At 40.7% G+C, this 21,994-nt stretch overlaps 2 protein-coding genes and 1 non-coding gene across 3 annotated transcripts; 1 reads left to right on the forward strand and 2 right to left on the reverse strand.

Moving 5' to 3' along the window:
* Positions 1-2,457: 2,457 nt before the first annotated feature.
* Positions 2,458-12,205, forward strand: sdr42e2 (short chain dehydrogenase/reductase family 42E, member 2; the record flags this gene model as incomplete). Its single annotated transcript, XM_004558494.2, has 11 exons — positions 2,458-2,634; positions 3,274-3,369; positions 4,932-4,989; positions 6,123-6,241; positions 6,423-6,498; positions 7,978-8,060; positions 8,649-8,786; positions 8,892-8,957; positions 9,083-9,146; positions 9,260-9,333; positions 11,401-12,205. Coding segments are annotated over 11 exons (1,200 nt in total), but the record flags the coding sequence as incomplete, so codon positions are not given.
* An 873-nt stretch (positions 12,206-13,078) lies between these two features.
* On the reverse strand, positions 13,079-13,160 carry trnal-uag (transfer RNA leucine (anticodon UAG)). The gene has a single exon. It is a non-coding gene; the product is annotated as a tRNA-Leu (tRNA).
* A 1,797-nt stretch (positions 13,161-14,957) lies between these two features.
* Positions 14,958-21,741, reverse strand: cdr2a (cerebellar degeneration-related protein 2a). The gene is made up of 7 exons (XM_004558298.5): positions 21,512-21,741; positions 19,356-19,468; positions 18,438-18,586; positions 18,112-18,288; positions 16,553-16,867; positions 16,119-16,395; positions 14,958-15,978 (listed from the first exon to the last, which is right to left on the reverse strand). Exons 1-7 carry the CDS (start codon positions 21,588-21,590, stop codon positions 15,703-15,705), a joined length of 1,386 nt encoding a protein of 461 aa, XP_004558355.2. The 5' UTR covers positions 21,591-21,741; the 3' UTR covers positions 14,958-15,702.
* Positions 21,742-21,994: the final 253 nt, after the last annotated feature.

The raw sequence follows: 21,994 nt of genomic DNA on the forward strand, positions 1-21,994 counted from the left end.
GACATGATAGCATCGCACAGTTGCTGTAGACTTATCCATGCTGTGAATCTCCTGTTCCATCACATCCCAAATGTTATCCTGCTGGAAGCAGGCATCAAAAGATGGGCGTAGGGAAATCTGATGTAAATTACCCAAAGAATTTTCTGGCTTACTTTCTATGAGTGCCATCGCTCTATTTTATAATGTCTCTTTTTTGGGAAAACACTGTGTAGGATGTGTCACGTCAAGTGGGTAAAAAGATACAAATTAAACTTCCTTCTGTGGCACTGAGTTAAAAAGCCTGTGCAACTTGACATCACCAGTCCACACCATTGTCACAGAAGGCAAAACAGGACAGCCTGGTTCATCTTGTGCTCTATCAGATGTTATTTCTTTTACTTTACTCGAGCTGCTCACAGATGCCCTGCAGAGTGTTTGCAAGTAAAGGAGGCAGCAAGAACACAGTTAGCAGTTACTTTTTTGGTTAAGTATTTGTTGATCCTTATTGCCTCTACTATCAGTTAGCCCTCAGAGCTGTATGGACAAAGTGCAGGTAAGTGGCTGTAGCTCAGGAGGTAGAACAGGGCATCTACTAATTGGAAGCTTGGTAGTTCAATCTTTGGCTGCTGAAATCTGCATGTCAAATATCCTGGAACCCAAGTTGCTCTTCCATGTGCCCATTGGAGGGTGTCTGTTAGACAGAAAGCACTTAGGCATAAAAAAGTGCATGTGTGAATGGAATATGTTGTAGAAAGAGCTTTGTGTACTCAAGTAGAGTAGAAAAGCACGATAGAAAGAACCAGTCTATTTACCACAAGACAGAAGGTGACCCTGGAGCTTTTAGATCATGAGGGAGGAATTAATTTTCCCAAGGGCCACATTAGAAACTACAATTTTTTTAGTTTTTGTTTTGGAGGACTTGCCAAGAAGACTGACTAATTTCAGCTCAACAGTAACATTTAATTTTATCTCTCTCTGACTGAAGACCTACTTATGGTTCATTTAAAAGTAGAGTGGGGGCAGAGCCTTCAGCTCCCACTTTGGATTCGGGAGACAGACGCCTCTTTTTATGATAAAGCTTTAAAGGGCTTCCCATGATGCACTTTGTATTTCTTCATCATTCACTTCATTTCACTCTCCTTGTGTGTATAGCCACTCTGCATTTAATCATTAGTTATTATTAAGCTCTGCATCCAAATTCCCACCAGAGGTGTTCCTCACAATTAATTATAATGTTTAAAATAATAAAAATTATGTTTTTTGCAATCTGTAAGTGAAAATGTTGGGTTATTATATTAAAACTTTCTATTTGTAACTAATTTAAGTGTTACGTTTTTTCGCGTGTGTGTGTGGCAACCCCCCCCCCCCCAACAACTTCCGTACATAAAAAACTGAAATGAGGTGCTTGCTCGTCCATCCGGCGCTTCTAGAAATGTGATCCTCGCTGCCGCGGGCCTGCGCACTGCCTGCGCACTGCCTGCAGACATTACGGTAGCAGATGTAAAGTGCAGGTGTGTGACAGGTGAGAAAGGTGACGCATCGAGAGGGCCCGACGGCGAGGTATAGACTGTATTATTGCATGAATCCACCAGCACGGGTACGGATGTGCGAGGAGGACAGGAGCAATCGGGTGAGTAGATGTGACATATAGAGATGACTATCAGGAAGGTATTTTTATTTAATTAAAGAGTGCACGTCATCGCTGTCGGACCATAGATTAGGCTCGTTTATTTTAGCGAAAAACACGTGATATTCTGCCTAATTTGGCGAAACATGAAGGGGTTATTAACTACAGGCCAAAAGCAAATAAAAAATACATATACACACATACAGTAAAAATATGTATCAGAAATTCTTCTTTCAGAATACCTCCCTCCCCACCCCCTTAAATATCCGTGTGTTATATGCAGTCTATAAAACATAACGTTATTATTTATGAGTGAAATGTCTGACCAGTTGTCATCTCTGACATCTTCTTTATCAAAACTCAACAAAGAGAAAAAAGTGGTGTTCAGGAGCACTGAGCTCTATTTTAAATAATGAAAGACTCTGAAGTGGTACAGCTGTCGGAACTTGAATGATGTGAAAACAAAGGGATTATAAATGACAGGACACTTTCAGAAAGTTAAGATAAATACTCATTACCGGTCAGTTTTTAATGATTCCGAAACAGTGAATATGCATTTTATTCCTCTTTAAAATCCCATCAGAGCATCCATGGAGCTGTGCAGTCCCAGCATGACTGAAAGCGGAGGCTCTCTGTGCCAGGTGAAGCAGTTTCCCTGCCAAAGCGTCCCCATTTGTCGCCTGCAGACCAACGGGCACCACGGGCACAACATCGCCCACCTCGCTCAGCAGCCGTGGGTCATCCATCCAGCCCCAGCAGTCGCCTCCGGGCCGGGGCCCTCTGTGGCTGTGAGAAACAGAGTAAACACCGCCACCGCTGCTACCTGCAGCAGCCCCGACTGTGTGGCCTCCAGACTGGGAGAGGAAAAGCACCGAGGTGTCCCAAAGGGGAAAGTGGTAGTGACGGGAGGAGGGGGATACTTTGGTTTCAGGCTTGGGAGACAACTGGCAAATGAAGGGTTTTCAGTAATCCTTCTGGACTTGAATAAGCCTCCCTGTGATATTCCCGATGGAGCGACATTCTATCAGGTATGGCTTTACTCTGTTTACCCCTCTTCTCCAAACATTCCTTATAGCTTTGCCCTGGAGAACACTTAATACTATACTGCAGTGTAACAGCACAGGACACCTATTGTTTGATAACATCTTATAACACATGTCAGGTCTCTACATGGTGATGAAAAGCCATTTGAAGTCCAGGTCTGAAGCCTGTTGTGTCACTCATAGCACAGGTTTGGGTTATAAAGGTATGGTTTGTTTCCACCTAACTGACACAACTTCATGTGGAGACGAGGAAATGAATTCTAGTATTTCCTCGTGTTAGCGTGCCTCTTCGGTCCGTATGTGTCTTGGCTGGAAACAGACACGGGTGATTGATCTGTCTCGGCGCACCAGCTGCTGCCTGGGTCAAAGAGGGTGGAAGCATGATTCGGGTTTCACCTGTACTCCTCTTGGCACACTTACCTTAATTATAACTGTCCTTTCAGGGGTTAGATATTGACCATTTTACATGAAAAGCACTGGGTGTTAATGTTTTGCTGTTGTACATTTCAAGCAAATCAACAGTACAAGCCTACCTTCATCCTCCCAGAAGAATCTGATTAGGCATCTTTTGTGTCCTCAGAGTTATAACTAATTATCTGATTGTCTTGTTCTACTTTCTTACAGAGTGACATTCGAGATTATTCTTCCCTGTATAAAGTGTGTGAAGGGGTTGACTGCATGTTCCACACGGCGTCTTATGGCATGTCTGGCCCAGAGCAGGTGACTTCATGCCTTCCTCTGCTTTTTTTCCCCAACAGCCAGTCATTCAAACAAGTCATGTTTCACTTATTAAACCTCCTGTGGAGGAACAGCCTTGTTTGGTATGTCACGCTTTCTGTTCAAACCGTGAACACATGACAGGCTGACCTGCACGACTGGTTGTTTTTCCATGCTCTCTTGATGCAAATCATAGGAGCTGCTTAAGGCTACTAGCAGCAGGAAAAATAGCACCTCAAGGTTCATCCTCAGACTAAAGACAGAAAGTCAATATTTTAAAAACACATGTAACACCTGTTGTAAGTTTTAGCTGTGTAAGTCAAAAAGTGTTAAAAAGTATGAATTAAGTATGTACAAATAAATGTGCCCAGTGTTGCATATTAAACACAAGCTATGTAATTTTTATTTTCTATTTTTCTTTTACATTATCTAATATCATGCATCATATTTTTGGTGTGTACCCCGCCTTTCAGGAGTGGGTGTCAGTGACAGGCTCCAGCCTCCTGCCGCCCAAAAGCTGGACAAGTGCTTAAAAAATGTGTGGATATCCTCAATAGTTCATACGCTTATAAAGGATTCCAGCTGTGTGCCATAGCTATGAAATGAAGTGTCTGTTACGCATAAGATAACTACCAAGTCCTCAAAAGAAATGAGACTATATTTTGCTTTCCATAAGTTAAAATGTTGTTTTATTTTCTCAAATAATAACCTAATAACACAGAATTTCAAAGGATATTATGGGGGTTAATCTTGAGTTATTTTCTTGGCATTTCAAGTCAGTAAGTAACGCTAATCCTAATTTCAAGTTATTCACTTGAAATTTTAATAACAACCCCAAATTCTGACTTATGGATGTCTTTTTTTCAGTGAGGGAACCAAGTTTCCATAAAAAAACAGCAAAGCTCATAAACAAAGAACATTTATAAATGAGTACTCCTCCCGTTTAGCCATTCGGCTTCTGCTTTAGAGCTCATAAACACAAAACAACATATGACCACAAATTTCTTTTTTTAAATACTGCATTGCCCACCAAACAGTTTGACTGCAAACAGTTCAGTCTGACAGCCAGATAGCTCAGCTCTTTAATGTCAGCTGATGTAGCTTCTGACTTTTTCTGAGGCTGCTCTTTATATTGCTTATGCCTTGTTTTCTTCATCTACAGTGGCTAGCATTGATGTATACAAATACGTAGTTCATCTTTAGTCTCCATAGCCTTGGATTCCAAATCCAAATATAAAAAAGTCAGTGAGGAAAAAAAAATTGCCATCACATGGACACATTTGTTTGCTGCAGACTTGTATACTTGTATTCTTGCTCTTCTGTTGTACATCACTCAAAATCCAATCAAATTTTTCCTATTTTTGTGTCTATTTTTACTATATTTAATGCTATTTGGCTTCTATCTGCTCTCAAAGTTGATTTTCTTTCAAATCTAATATGAGAGCCTAAGTGAGATGGATGTAAAGTCATTATTGTGCAGAGGTGGAAACAAGGGCTGTATTATCTATAGAAGAGAAAATATGCAGTCAGGAGTAACAGCCTTCCTCTTTGTCTCTGGCTTTTAGTTGAGGAAAGAGCAGGTGGAGTCCGTCAACATTGGTGGAACCAATAACGTCATAAATGGTAAGAAAATTTTCTGTTTTTGCTGGTGTGCCCCAGGGTTCGGTACTGGGGCCTCTTTTATTCCTTATTTACATGCTTCCACTTGATCACATATATAAAAAATATAATATTAACCATCACTGTTACGCAGATGAGACTGAGCTGTATATTTCTTCCAAACCCAATTTCACCCTTCCACTCATCTCCCTTTGTGACTGCCTCATGAAGGTCAAATCTGGTTCACCTCCAATGTTTTCAAACTCAAGAGTAATAAAACTGAAGTTCTACTTGCCTGCACAGCTTCCACATTAACCAAATCCCACAAGTTTCCCATTAATATTGACAACTCCTCCATCCTTCCCTCCCATCAGGTAAAGAGTCTGGGTGTCATCCCCGACAGCACTTTGCCGTTTCAGTCTCATATTAATCACATCACCCAGTTCGCCTGCTTCCACTTACGCAACATCAATCGTCTCCGTCCTTTCCTCACCTCCCATGCTGTTGCTATCCTTGTCCCTGCTTTGATTGATTATTGTAATTCTCTTCTCTTTGATCTTCCCAACAAGTCCCTTTACAAATTACAAATTCTTCAGAATTCTGCAGCCCAGATCACAACTCGCACACCCTCCAGAGAGCACATCACCTCTGTTCTTCAACAGTTTCACTGGCTGCCCATAGATTGTAGAATCACTTTCAAAATATTGCTTTTCACATTCAAATGTATCCATATCCTGACTCCTCCCTTCTTGTATTATTTACTTAGGTCTTCATCCACCACTCACCTTATTATTCCCTCTCCCCATCTCACTACTATGGAGAACAGAGGTTTCAGCTGCTCTGGAATTCACTTCCTCCTGATAGCAGGAATACTGGCTTGCTTCCCTTATTCAAGTCAAAACTCTAACCCCATTTTTTAATACTGCCTTATTCTCTTTAAACATTAAATCCAATTATTTTCTAATACTGCTTTTTTATTATCCTTTTTACTGTTTGTCTTTTATGCTTTGTTCGTTGACCTTGGGTTTTAGAAAGGTGCCTAGAGAGTGACATTTTATAAATGGATGCACACCTGCATAATACATTGTGGCATATTGAGCATTATGTCAGCATTCATAGATTTGACTCTCTTTGTTGTGATCCTCTGTCTCATACAGTGTGTAAGGAGAGGAGCATCCCCAGACTGGTGTACACCAGCACCATCAACGTGGTGTTTGCAGGGAAACCGATTGTGGATGGTGATGAGGCTTCGGTGCCATATGTGCCCCTTGATGCTGTGAATACTTAAAATAACTGCATTCTCACCACCCTAACGATAACAAACCACAACACTAATGTTCCAGCAAAACCTTTGTCACACCAATAAAAGCTCTGCAATTCTACTAAATACACGTTTGCCAGCAATTTTCTGCACTTTAGGGGGAAATAATAAGGCGGTATTTATGTTTCTGTTGCAGCATATTGACCACTACTCCAGAACTAAAGCGATTGCGGAGCAGATGGTCATCGCAGCCAACGGGGGCTCCCTCAAAGGTTGTGAAATTGATAGCTGTGCCTCATCGCTGAATTACATGGGAAAGGACACATTGAGAGAAAATTGCTTTCTGTGTTTAAAAAAACCAAAAAGCAACAAAAATGTGTGTTTGAAAGAGTGAGAGAAAATAGACAGAGGCAACAGTTTCCATGGAGACTCGGTGTGCAACTCGATCATACAACAGTGATTGTGTTTTAAACTCGGCGCTTGCCAGAACAGTCTCATTAGTGCAGCAGTCACTTGACATTGATGTCTTAAACACACATGTAAAGTATATATTTGAGTGTATATAATGGCTCATTTTCTCATACAGTATTGTTGCTTTTTACACTGTGATTTATAAAGCCTTTCCTTCAGTGAAACCTGCACGCCAACAGTGAGCACCAACATGCAATTAAGCTTAAAAGCATGCATGTCTCATTATCTACTGCAGCTGGTCATGTGTTTGTGTGCGTAATAATAATAATGATAATAATAATAATAATAATAATAATAACAGGATGTCTGTACTGATGTCAGGAACAACCTAAAAGTCACTGAGATTCTAAGACTGGGTCTGCAAACTTTTGTTTTGATTCAGTTGATTCGCTGAGATTGCAAAATAAGTTTCGAATCCTTATTAATGAGAAGAGAGAGAGAAAAACCCCTCTGCCCTCCAGCTGACTCCATCCCTAATATTGGCAATCAGGTCCAATCATGAGACCAACCACAAAAAATGAACGTAATCAAACACAAACACCATTTAAACATCTAATGAACAGCATACACATCTTTGTCTTCTTAAATTCATACGTGACTCCTACAAAGCCATTTTTAAGTAAATCTGCTCCACTGCACCTGCTCCACCTGATTGAGTCTATATGTAAGGTTTACTTAAGAACACTTCACAGGCTTATTTAATGTTCAGCCATAGTTGTTGTTTCTCCATGCTCTCCTTTTAATCGTTTTCTTTCCATTCACCTGCCACAGCTTCTCACTGGTTCTGCTGGAGGTTTATTCTTGTTAAATGGGAGTTTTTAATCCCACTCTTACCATGTCCTGGCTAAAAATTCTTTATATTGCAAAATTCCTTTAATTGGCATGATATAAATACAGTGAATGATATAAACATAAAAGACATTCAAATTTATCTTGCAGAAGTTTTCTCCTTCTTTGCTTCTTCCTTATTATTATTATTATTGTTGTTGTTATTGTTGTTGTTGTTGTTGTTATTTGCCTTAAATCTGTGTTAATTAATCACACAACATATAAAACTATCTTGATACATTATAAGTATCATATAAATACATATAAATAAGCACAAGTCTTAATGCAGCCCTTTTCCTTGTTTCTGAGTATTTTAGTACTTGTAACATTGGTATTTTAATGCATGTACTTAGTCCACTACTTCTAGAGGAGAAAAAAAATCCCAATTAGATTTTAATAAAGAAAAGCTTTAAAATATTTATGAAATGACATTTTGATCTTCCTTTGTGAAGGTGGAGGCCTGCTGCGCACTTGCATCCTGCGGCCCTGTGGCATCTACGGACCAGAGGAGAGAAGACACCTACACAGAGTGATGGTAAGGGACTAAAGCGAGCGTGTCTTATAGTGATGATGAATTACTTCTGTGCTGCCACTGGAAAAAAATGTTCATCTCGCGGTGTCTGAAGCCTCGCTGGCAGAATTATTCCTGTCTGAAGAGTTTGCATTATTGATGGAGCTCTTCTGGCATCCAGTTACGGATGCCTTTTCTTCCAGTGTCTCCTCTGCGAGGCGGCTGTCGGCACAGTCTGGTGAAGGGCTGCAAGGATTACATTATGTTCTGGGTTTACTACCGGCCAAGAGGCCAGAAGCGTTGACTTTTAATGTTCTGTCGGTTGCTTGTCTCTGTAACCACTAGTCTGGAATTGATGTGAAATAAAATGTATAATTAATCTGTATACATGTGGACTTAAATATTAGCAAACCCAGAGTTAGTAAAACTGACAGTAAAACACTGGGTTGAACATAAGGTTTTGAATTAGACCCATCACCTTTGTTGCAACTCTTCTCCCAGCTTTTGTGCAGATATCACCATCCAAAATGTTAGTTTGACACATTTTTGGGTTTAGTGTCCATGTTTAAATCAAGAAAACGATGCAAGACGAGCTTTTTGTCCCTTGCTCAGATGAACGTGGAGCGTCGGTTGTTTAGTTTCCGGTTTGGTGACCCCCGGGCTCAAATGAACTGGGTGCACGTAGATAACCTGGTACTGGCCCACAGGCAGGCAGCTGAGGCCCTCACGCTGAAGAGGAGCTGTGTCGCTGTGAGTCCACCTCAGAAAATTTAAACAGTAAACACGATGAGTTCCACTGCTCCGGCCTCACAGCTGCTTCGGTCATTTTTAACATGTTAACTGTTCTTTTTGCAGAGTGGACAGGCCTATTTTATTAACGATGGCGTTTCGGTCAATCTGTTTGAATGGTTGATGCCTTTGGTGAGTTGATGCCTCCGTCTGTCAGCAGACTTAAGGAAAAAGCTAAAACCAGCGATTACCTGAAGAGTAACTCTGATTCTGAAAGCTGCTCTAACCTCTGTTTTGAATTCAACTTTCTGTTGCAGTTTGAGAAGCTGGGCTACAGCCAGCCGTTGATAAATCTGCCGGTTTCACTCGTCTATTCAGCAGGTAGCTCTTCTCTCTTTCACTTTCACTATAGTTGAGTGAAACTTTGGTGAGCTGCTGCTAAATCTGTGTGTGTGTGTGTGTGTGTGTGTGTGTGTGTTTCTTCCTATTTCAAGCCATCCTGGTGGAATATCTGCACGTGGTCCTGAGACCGGTGATAACAGTGCCGCTCCTTTTCACCAGAAGTGAGGTAATTATGCAGCTTTCTTCTTCTATAAAGGTTAAGTCTGATTCTGAAAGCTATTTTTAACTCAAGATGTCACTCTATACTGCAGAACGTTACAGCACCGGCAAGCTCGGTACATATATCTACCTTGGAGATGAAGTTACCCGCTGTCTGATGAGAACATTCATGTTTAAGTCTCTCCAACGACAGAGACTGACTCCATTAGTATTTTCCGATCAGCCCCCCCAGCCCCCCCCCCCTCATCTGATGCTATCTCTTGCACATGAATTATGAAAAACTAAAGTGAGCCCTTTTTTAAATTCAGCAGATAAACGAACACTTAACTTTTAATTCTGTCTTTGTATCTGTGATGGTTTTGCGTACATTTACTTGACTCAAAAAACTATAAAATTAAAGGAGCAGCTTGGAGTACGACACGTCTTAAGGCGCCTCCATCACATGCGGCCTGTGAGGTCCTCATGAATGTGTGATGAGACAGAAACCAAAGCTGAGCACCATGGGCCTGCATGCGCAGCTCTCTCTCTCAGGCAGCTGCTGGCCGTGGGGATCAGTGGTTGCCCTGTAAATAAAACATAAACTGCTGTGGGTCAGACCAGGAAGTTTGAGGTGAAGTTTACAGGAAGTGACATCACTGCAGAGGCGGTTGCTATGGCTGTGCCACCTCTCGGCCGGTCTCAAATGATCCCGGCAACCCTCAGGTTGAGGCACGGTGTGATGTGCAGAGATTTTCCTCTTCCTGGTCTGTGAAGGCACATAGGAAGACAGTTTCAAAATTTGAATCAATCTGTTGTAAGGAGCAACTAAGCATCTGGTTTTATTCTTATATCTTATATAGAATTTCAAATGAAGTACCTTGAAGTGAATATTTTAAAATGTTGCCAACAGAAATGAACTGTTTGGTAAAGAAAAAAAGACAATGCATGAGACAGAGAAGTTTTACTGCTCAATAAATAAATAAATAAATAAATAAATAAAATACAAAGTCTAAAAAGTTACACAAATACAAAGAGCACAAGAAACTGAGAGAAAAGCAGGCAGATGGGCAAAAAAAGATTCTGGTGCAGGATGTGAGGGACAACTGAAATTTTAAATAAAACAGGAAATAATCAAAAGACAAAACATGGTGACACAAAAACTCACATTAAGCATGTATGAAGAATTTTAAACTAATACCACAGCAGGAAACCATCTTAACAAAAACTAAACAGGAACCACAGCCGAAATCACACTTAAAATCTAAAGCTCAACATCACCACAGCTGTAAGAGATCAAAGCAGGAATCCAAAACTCAGTCTGCAGAATGTTAAAATCAGAAAAAGAATTGAAAAGATTAACTAGGAATTCAAAACCCCAAAACATCACAAAACTACAAGACCATGATGAAGCACTAGTAAGAAGCCGAGCAGCTGCAGAAGGATATGTGTACTTTGTAAGATGTGTACTTTAGCCCAGAGAATACAAATGCATGGGTCACATTTCAGCTACATTTGATTATAGTCTCTGTCCTGGAGTGGTGCCTGTGGCAGTGAGTTACTCCTGGAAGACAAGATGTACTCCATGTGAGACAATCAAGGAAAAATTGAAGGCTTTTCGAAATGCACGGAGAAAAATACTGTATATAGTCAGGTCAGGTTTGGCAGGATAATCAGGATTCAGCAGTTTGGTCTTAATGTGTGGATACACAACAGATTTGAATGAGTCATGCAGGAAAACTCCAAAGACCTAAAAGGTGTGTACCGACTGAAATCATTAAAGAAAATGTGACTCATGGATGGAAAAAAGAAAAGGGACAGTAGGAACTCTTTTTTGTCTCACCGGTGTCTGTTTGACCTCTTCTGTCAGTCTGTGTTCACATGCCGAAACCTTAGACTCAGAGGAAAGAAGACACAGTAACTGGAGGCATCCGTCAGTCACAGGTTATCACAATGTAAAACTAAGTTTGCCAAACTGAGGCTAATGTGAGCCGTTAACCTGACAGAATGACCTTTAACTTGGACGACTCTGATCGTATTAAGAAATACAAAAAACAACAAAAAAGAAGCTATAAATGCCTCATCTCTTCCGCTGCAGGTCAGGAACATCGCAGTGAGCCACACTTTTAAAATTGACAAGGCCCGCCGAGATCTGGGCTACAGCCCGAAGCCTTACTCCCTTGCAGACTCCGTGGAGCAATACCTGAAGTCTCGACCGCCTCGCAACACCTCGTCGCTTTTCAGCCTGTCCCAGACCTCCCGGCAGCTCCAGCGGCTTTTTCTGCTGCTTCTGATGGGTTTCAGCGTGGTGATACTCATGCTATGTTGCGTAATTTGTCAGAACTAAACATTCCTTCACTGATGCTCCGCTGCACTGCATTCATCTCAGGCATTGCAGTTTCAGATGAGAGACTCTGCTTTTACACAGCTTCTGTTAACTGATTACAGTGTGACAATGTAAGTGGTGACTGACTGATAATAACAAATCACCAGACCCAGCTAAACGTGCTCCAAAAATACGTCTCCAGAATACCAGGCTATGCAAGTTCTGTGTTTCCCCTTTTCAAAGACAGCCGCTGTTTTTATGTTTAGACCTCAGTGTGTGTCTGAGTTTAACGTGAGTCTAGCAGGCGGCTGAAAACTATTATGTATTATGTGAATGTTATTGACTTCTCTGGAATTTGACTTTATTGTGGTTTATTTTAAAGCAAACATTTAACTTTATATCACAAAAAGAAAATTATCTGAACTGTAAGTCGTTGTATTTAAAGCATGCTTCCAATTTGTAACATAAAGACTTGAGGTTTCATAGAGTTCAGTTATTATTGTAGCTGCAAATTTTGTACACTTTTAGAAATAAAAGCATCTAGAAAACTCCAGAGACCATATTTACATATACTGTATTTGTGCAAAAGAATTGAGTCACCCTTAATTTCTTTGGTTCAAAGACATTATTATAGTCTTTTGCTGTAGCTATGCACAATTTATTTTTTCAGGCTTTCTGAAGGTTTTTCAAACTTTTTACTTGCACGTTGGCTTCCAGTCCTTGTACCTGACCACATTCACTGGCTTATGAATCATTCAAGCATAAAAAAGGCAGCTAACTCAAGAGACGAACGAGTGTTGTGTGAACACATAACAGACAGTATTAAATTGTATCGTCAGGACTTTGTTACTAGTAGCCTGTCATACAAAAACACATCATTTGTTCACATATCTTTTGCTGAATCTATTTAAATGGCCGAGATAACACTATCTGACCGACATAAAATAGTATTTGTGGACGAACAAGTTGATTCGTGAAGAGGTATTAGGGGAAAAACTGCCATATCTCAGCATGGAGTGCGGTCAGTTTTTAAGGAAATATGAGTAAACTGGTCAAGTCCAGAACGAAAGAAGTGGGAGGCCTAAAAAAATATGTTCAGCAGATGAACTGTATCTCAAAGTCTGCAAAGATCTGACAAAGGACCCGAGAGATACAACAGCTGCTATCAACTGTTCACTGAAGCCTCATCGAAAGTGGTCTTAGTGGAAGGATGGCTGTCCTTCCACTATCGGGATCAGTGTTGGTTGAAAGCTCAACATTGTCATGTTTGAAGCTGCCACATGGGGGAGCACTTGCACTGCATAAGAATGCCAAGGGTTACCTGCAGCGTTAAAATTCACATCGTCGCTTGGACATTTAATGTTATTGATGACATCGGGTCCAATCTACCTGTCTACGGCCTTCCACATACTCAACTGAGTCATGGCTAATCCAGAAAATAATACATTCTTGGCAGCGGTGGGATTCGAACCCACGCCATCGAAATGACTGGAGCCTAAATCCAGCGCCTTAGACCACTCGGCCACGCTACCACACCTTTAGTTTTCGGATACTTAGATTTAAATAACACGTCGTAAGGTCGTGTAACCTGTGATGCGTTCGCGTCGTTTCGTCACGTCTTTCAGAAACGTCCGCCTTTATATGCCGCAGAGAAAAATAAGGTGACAAAATAAAGGAAAATGCATAAACCCACGACACACTGAAGCCCTCTGGGGGCTCTGATATGCAGCACAGGTCATTTTGCTTTCATGATTTATGTTCAGTTCATCACTGCAAATGATCACAGTGGTCTGATGGAAATTAAAATAAGAATCATATGATAGGGAAGTTGCAGTCAACCGATCATACAGACAACTTTGATGGACAATGTTTACCACTGTATTGCTCATTAATTTACAGACCCCTGGGCCCACATGTTTGATGGGCTCCAGCCTCTGATATTGAACAGAAAATGCAGCAGCCAGAGATAGTTCATTAGTTTGCCATATGACTACAGGTGTACTGAGCTATCTACACCTGTAGTCCTTCTCATATCTTTAGGGGGTTCTTGGCATCTGCCTGACGAGCTCCTATTCTTCTACATATCCTCTCATAAATATCATCTACCAAACACACTTGGATGGGTCCCCATGTGACACTGACTCCCTACCCATTCAATATCTGTCTTATTCCATTCCAGATGAAGGAATAGTGTGAGGAGAGACCCAGATCCAGAGACTAATTACTGCCCCGATGGCTCTTTGGTAGCTCATGGTGGTCCATAAACCTTAACAATGCACTTTATGTTGCTTTCATCTGTCTGTATTTTATACACTGTTGGATGTTTCAATATTAAATTTGTTTTAATCTACTTTATCTTAATCGACCAGGTAACTGCAGCTGCCAGCTGCAACTCCTTTCTTTTTTATTTTTAATATGGAAGTTTTCAAGTAAAGTGTGAATGTTATATGCACTCAATCAAATCAATTATATCATCTGGTGCAGATCAAATGAACTTTTGTTGCTCAAAACAACACTGGATTATGTTCTTGTGAAACTGGCTGACCACCCCCAAAATGATGGAAACTACTTTGCTAATGGTGCCAATACAGTAAAAGGTCATTGTTCAAACAGTGTAAATCATTTCAGGAAAAAAAAGATGATGCTTCCTCCACACACACAGTTCATTGTTAGCCAGCCATTTCTCTCTGTACCATTTCATTTTCACTTGGTCTAGTTTTTCCACACAGCCGTCTGCTGCCTGCTTATCTGATGGCTTTGTGAGGTTACCACGTGCATGTCTTGCTAAGACCTGTCCCTTAGGGCGAGCATGGTATGCAAACTTCTTGTTTGGAGGTTTAAAGGATTGGGAACTAGTGGCAAGTAGGGTAATTATGAAGAGAGACAAAAGGTTGTTTAATTATTTGCTGTGCCAGCGTACACAAGGTCTCAGTGACCTTTAAGAATGAGGGCAACTCTGAGCTTTGCAGAAAATATGCTTCACTACTGTTGTGTGTGTTGATTCGATTTTCTCTCCCACAAAAACAGCAGCATTACAGATAACGGAGTTTATTTTTTACGGTTGCTTTTATAGCAGTGTTCACTTTATTAGGTAACAGAAGTTTAAGAGAGGAAAGAATAAGAGTCCATATGGTACATACTCCTAAGGTTGTTTTTCATCTGCTGATAGCTCACAATTATGCACTGAAATGAAGAACAGGTTGAAACATATCTGCTCAAAAGCAATGCAGTGATGCCATCTCTTAGATGTATGAAGAGAAAAAAAAAAAAAAAGCATGCTGCAAAACAGTCTGCACCTTTTTAAAAAAAAAGAAAAAAAAATACATTGATTTTATTTTTTTTATGCTTTGTTTAATTTTGTGTTTCCACCATAGAAGAAGCACCGCATTGTACATGAAGTTTCACTTTGATTACATTTTCTCAGAAAAATAAATAAACATTTAATCATCTCTAATCTTTTGTTATTAAATAAATAAAACTGAACTCAGTCATGAAAAGTGCAGAGCCTTTCTGTGTCTTTCTGGTGTTAACACACTCGTTTTCCAGTGTCCACTTACTGTACGTTTTGCTCTTAGTGTGCCACCGAACCACCACTGGTGAGCCAACTAATGCCAACTTCAAAAAACCTACTTACACTAACAATTAAACTCCTTAGACTTCCAATATTACAACAGTCCAACTTCTCAGTTTACACAACTCTGACTCAACCGCCATCTTATCAAACACTGTAACACAGCGTAACACCCTTACATGTGCCTCTCTCTTCCAAACACCAAAGGGCCCAGTGGTCACGGGGCAGCCATTACAAAAAAGAAAAAACTGAATACTATTGCAGGCGGACGTAATACTTTTGGATTTAAGTCAGTCTGCATGTGAAAATGTGCTTTTTGTTCATTGATCCAACTATAAATATTTCTCACAACAAATATAATACATCTAGCTACTTTTTGCCACTTAATTTTTGATAAGGACGCAACAGGCATGTCTAAGACTTTGAGGGCCTGAAAGCATTTACAGCACCTGCACCCTCTGAACAGTGTAACAGAGAGCAAGTCATATTGAGATGAATAACATTCAGTTGGAGGATTCATCGTCCCTGACCGGTTGTTCGTTTCCGCTGAGGTCCTCTTTGGTCTTTTGGATGCAGGTGAAGATCTCCTTGAAGAGAGCCTTGTACTCCGGCTGCTGGCCGTCTTCAAGAAGCACGGACAGATCAGACAGAGCTGCAGAGCTGGACAGGCGGCGGCGGGAGCGGCCGCTGGCAAAGGGACTGCTGGATGTCTGGACAGCTTTGTGGCTGAGCTCGTCTGAGGCTTGCTGGCATCGCTGTAACAGCTCATCGTATTTCACCTGGAAAACAAACATATTTTAGGGAAATCTTTCTTCAGCTTTCAAACAGAACAAAAAAAACCCAAAAAAAACCTTTTGCATCAAACATTCTGACATAGAAGATATTTTTTTAGGAATGCTCTGTGCCACAGATACACCACCTGCAGTGCGCTGTACTGTGCATCCACCTCATTGAGCAGAGAGATGCCCCTCTTTTTCACAGCCTCGGCTCGACGTATACATAGCTGCTCGTGACTACGGAGAATTTCATCTGGGTTTGTTGCCTTCAACACGCTGTCACTGTTGCACCTCTGTCGGCCGTATCTGCTCTGCTCCTCGACAGTTTCAGTCTTCTCCTCTGGCTTGCTTTGCTCTGGGCAGGGCTTGTCCTCCGAGGCAAAGAATACGGTGTCAGGCACCAGCAGCTCGTCAGGTTTCCTGACAAGGGTGAGAGTGAAGGGGAACACGCGCATTTAAAAAATATAAAATAATAAAATTACACACTTTGGCTGAATGTCAACAGCAATATCAGAAATAGAGCTAAAATAATTTCACAGTTTGAATCTTCTCCATGCATAACATCATCATCATCAACCTTTTGGTGCAGTCGGCGCGCCACAGAAGCTGCAGCTGTTCTACTTCGGCCTCCAGCTCCTTTTGTCTGGCCTGGTAGCCTGACAGCTGGACCAGCTGCTGTTCCAGGGTGCTGTTTTCCCTTGCTGTCAACTCCATCTCCCGCTCTGCAGCCTCCCTGCGGCTCCGCTCAGCAGCTATCTGGCTTTGAAGCGTTTGGATGGAGCGCTGGAGAGCAGCGTTCTCCTCCTCTGGGTCTGGTTGCTTTTTTCGGTCTTGAAACGAGCCATAAGGTGACCAGAGTCCATCCACAAGGTGACTGCCATTGGCTTGATACCTTAGGCAGTGATTAAAGAGCTTATTAGAGCATCACTTTGAGAGAACAAGTAACAAAAGCGATACTGAGGTGAGTTGTTGAGAATATCCTGAAGTGATAAGTGCTGCCAGCGTTACTGAAATATTCTTTGAACTGGATCTAACATGGTTGGACTCAGACACTAACAAACTCTCTTACAATGTGAGAATGAAATGTTTATCATGGTGAAAGTGATTTTTCATTCTTCTTAAAAAGGTCCAATTTGATAGTGTAGGAAATTATAAAATATTGAAAAGACAATAATAAAAAAAAACAAAAAAACAAAACTTCATAATGCAAAGTAGATATTGTCATATTAATTTAATTAAACATTAGGACAGGTCTGAGTCATTTTTGCTTCTAAGGTTTTTAATTTAACGTCCTTTTACAACAAAGACATTTTATGACCTTACATTTCTCAACAAAATTTAATACCCAAAGACTAAGAATCTGCAGAACTCCCGTTACTATTTTGACTTTTTCAATAAAACTGTCCTCAAAATCTAGTTCAGAGAAGCTCTGAGTTGAATTACTACCATACACTTCGAGCACTTAAGCTTTATTAGCAGCAGAGAGTAAATTTCCCTGTCCTCTTGGCAGAGGTTACTTGGGTCTCTAAGCAGTCTGAGAAGAATCTTTATTGTAATTTTTAATGCATTAATATTACATAATTCTTTTCAATGTCATTTAAAGTCCACTACACCTAAACCATTAAATAAATTTCTAGACAGATCGTTCAAAATTTTTAAAGGCGACAGTTCTACAAAATACACCAAATAAGTGACGTGAGATGCAGCAGCCGCAAAAGTAAACAGTGACAATGGGGGAGGATTAGCTTCCCTCCCTCATGGATTATAGCTAAAGTAAGCTCTCTGGGTGACCTGAAGATGTCAAGTCAGCATACGTGACATGAGACAGCAGCGTACTGAAGGTACCACAGCATGAGAAAACGGACCCCAGCTCTCAGTGTTGAGATGCTTTCAGCTTCCCTTTTCTTCTTTGCTTTCATGTCAAGGAAGAAAGACGCTGAATCATATTTCTTGGTGTTGCCAGATAATTTGAGGCCATGTTTCATTGATGCTTTTTCCAAGAGTACCGAGACAACTCACTGTCTTTAAGCCACAATGCTAGGTACAGTTTACCACACCATTTCCTCTGTGAAAACAGTTCCTCTAAAGATGAGCTATTAGCATTGTGTTGCTAAATGTGGATGATGAAAATAGTACCTGTCATGGTGCAAGTCATACAGCTCTTTAAGACAGGACACGCTCTGTGCTCCAAGGCTGCGCCTCTGCTCTGCCAGCTCTCTCTTATTTCGCTCTGCTTCTGCAGTCTTTAGTTCCCCGACTTGGGCCTGCAGGTCCTCCATGAGGGTCTGAAGCGCTTCGATGGTCTCAGTTAAACTGAAGGAAAACAAAAAAAAAACAAACAAAAAAAACCAAACACCCGACAACATGTTAATGTGGTATATTTTTTATTGGAAGCTGACTGGGTGGATAATTATTTAAAACACAATTTGAAAGGGTAATTCACAAATAACTGGTAGACTGACTTTTGGATCTTGTGTTGGGCCATGCGGTTGTCCTGCACCAGCCTCTGATTGCCTTGCTCCAGATCCCTGGCTGCCGTGTCTAGCTGCTCATACACTTTGGCATGCTGGTCATTCATCTGACGCAGCAGCTCCACTTGCTTGGTTAAGTACTGGTATAGAAGAGAGGGAAAATAATAATAATAATAATTTCAAGTTGGAGTAGCACCACTCCTTAAATTTTTCCATGTCCCAACTTAAAATCAAGCAAGCATTTCTCCAGACCTTTTGTAGTTTCGTGAAACAAAAGCACACCTCTGAGACTGGAAAGGCGGGTAGCCAGTACAATGTGGGTCAAAGAGATGTATTGGGATTACCAAAACAACCTCTAGAAATCCTTACACCGAAGACGTAAACAAATTAAGGCTCTTATGTGTGCTGACCTTCTAAGTGCCGTGTCCTCCAACTCAGATCATCAGCAGTTTACGCATGCGCTGTCTTAGAACTAAAATATGAGTCTCTCTGCTATTGGATGTTTATTATTTTTAGAATACAAAAACAAAATTTTATTGACTCTAACACAAAATCAAAACCAGGAACAGTGTCCAAGTAAAACAGTGGTATTCTGTTACTGGAAAACCAGTGAAAGTCTTCAAATAATTAGGTAGACAAATGATCTGCTCCTTGCCAAAGGCTTATTAGATCAGACTGGGTAGGATTAGCTTTTACTCCAACCTATTTTCAGCTGTGCCAATTTCACAATGACTTTCCAGTCGGACAGCTTTTCACATGTCTCAGCATGGACTTTTCTCAATGAGCGACCTCTAATCATGGACTCATTCACGTAAAAATCAACCAGAATCTGCATACACTGACAGACAAATTCTGGAGCACATATTGAGCCTTAAAAACTCAGATTAGTTCCTTCCTAAAATTTATCACCTCGATTTCCTGCAGCTGCTCCTGGTTGGTGGAGTACATCTGCTGCAGGGCCTGCTCCAAGTCATGGTTTCTGTCGAGGAGGGTTTTCCCCAGCTCTGCTGCCAAATGAAGATCTGTACAAAAAAAAAAAAAAAAAAAAAAAAAAAAAAGGAGTCAAGTAAAACACGCAAACACAAGTTTCGGGATGGACTCAGTGCCCGAATACAGACAGCTGAAAGAATTAGGCAAGTGTGTAAGCGTAGCCTTGCGCCAGTGCCACCCACAACAACAACTCATTGTCCCTCACCGAGGAATCTAAGGCATGCCTTGTGACCCCTTTCCCCTACTAAATTCTCATGAGTACTGGATCTTGGCCAGCCATGTGAAGCTGGTCTTTTGTGGGACTACTAAGTGCAGGGAATAAAAATGCAATTAAACCAAGCCAAGATAAACTTTAAATGTCACTAACAGAGATGGCAAAATTAACACATTTTTCATGTTTGAAAAGGGCCTGGCAGAAGCTGAAGTACTGATGCAACCTCTTTACTTACGTAAAAGCAAAAAAAGCACAGAGGCTGAAGTGTACTCAAAGTATAAATTTAAAAAGTAGCTACTCAAAGGACATTTATCCTTTCCATTTTTGTGCAACGCTCATGTACTTTTGACACGTTTTTGTGTTCACTGCACACGTTTTACATACATACTTTTATTTCTACATCTTCTAGGTTAAGCGTGTGCAATCAGAACTAACAGTGCGTACACCAGCAGGATTATAAAGTAACGTTTTGTGGGGAACAAACGTAAAATAAACAAGTGAACTACCTAATAATCTTAAATCCTACTCTGAAGCCCATAAAGTTAGTGGAGGAGATGAAGTGGCATACATTTCTTCCTAAATCTCTTCGTGTAAATGCTAAGCATTTTTGTTGTTATCCATGCCCACTGAGGAATGCTACAGGAAGTCATTCTTCCCGCCTGCTGCCAGTGAAGGCAGCAAATTTTTCCTACAAGTTCATCTATTCAATCATGATACTAAATGATTAACAATTCTCAGTTAGTAGTAGTTGTTGTTTTTTTTAGCCCTGGGATAGACTGGAGACCTGTCCAGGGTGTGCCTCTGCCCTGTGCAACCCCTGAAATTGAACAAGCATAAGAGACTGGACAGATGGATGGATGTGATAAAATATACTTGTAAGATGGGCAGCATGATTTTCCTCATCCCAAAAGGAAAATCTACTTTATTTTAGGATATAAATTACAAATAAACTTTAATTGGTTGGTCAGTCATCTATTTTCAACTATCTGGCCATTTCACATCACTAAATTATAACCTAACTCTGGTTGCATTCATATAACAATGCAAACAATGTAAACAACACATTCACAGATCAGCCACACCACACACATAATTATGTTCAGTGTCACAGCTTCCTCTTCCTTACTCCTTCTTATTCACAGTGATATTGGTTAGATGATCTGTGTGGCTCGCTTAGAAGCACAGACAGGGGTCATGTTAGTCTGAAAACAATAAACACAGAGGTGACAGCCTCAGGAAATCCTGGCTGTGTAGGAGACCTCATGTGGATTGCATGCCTATTGTGGGTCTGTGCCACAAGGACTTCAATTTCAATTTAATCTGTGAGCTCTTATTTAGGGGCTTTTCTCACTGTTTTTCCTAAGGCTCTTACAACTAACATTAGTGATAACACTTCAGCTAATAGTAAAATTATTTCAAGTATATTTTTGAACAAACCTAAAACTAGTGTTTTAGGTTTAGTGTTAGTGTTGGTCAATTTGAAGTGATCAACAAGCATGAGGAGGCCCTGATGCAGAAGTTTATTGAGACATCCTCATGGCTGTGAGTCAGTTTTACAATGAGTTGTGTTTACATTACTAATACCTATTCTGGATGTGTTAAATATTACCTCTACCAACTAATTTAACACTTAACCTAGCATAAAAATAGCATAACTAAATAAAAACTCAACTTTAATAAGCAAACTCACTCTGGAGACTAACTGAAACTTAACTAAAAAAATAGCTACAATAGGCAGACAGTAGCAGTAACGCTCATTAATTTACTCATTTAAAATAAAACATAAAACTGGAGTAACACAACCTGCCCACACAGACACAGTCAGAGTTAGGGTGCGACCTCAGGGCTGAGCGGCTCTTACCGTGTTCGAGCTCTTGCTGGTTGTACCAAGACTCTCCATTCTTCTCAAATTCTTCCTCCAAAATCATGTCGGTTAGCATTTTCAAACCGAGGGGTGACCCAAAACTCCACCCGACAGAAGCCCCACACACTCGAGTTTGACGGCTAGAAGCTGACCGCAGTCCACCGCCTCGAGTGGTCAAACGTAACTCACATCGTCCCCGGTGTGTGAGAGGCTTTAAAGTCTGTTGTCTACAGCAACGTGGCAAATCACCCCAGCATCCGGCAGGAGGCAGAAAGAGCATATACGAAATTTAATCGATTAATTAAAAAACGCACTGAACACATTTTACTTGTTTTTTATCCTTATGCACAGTTAAATAAAGTTACAATAAGGAATGACAGTTAAATATTTTAAAATCAGGTTTCACTGTCGTAACGTCCCACGTTGCCTGACGGAGATTTGTATTGACGAATTACGAAGCAGTAAATATAAGGAAGGAAC

Source organism: Maylandia zebra, linkage group LG4, assembly GCF_041146795.1.
Source record: "Maylandia zebra isolate NMK-2024a linkage group LG4, Mzebra_GT3a, whole genome shotgun sequence".
Classification (NCBI taxonomy): domain Eukaryota; kingdom Metazoa; phylum Chordata; class Actinopteri; order Cichliformes; family Cichlidae; genus Maylandia; species Maylandia zebra.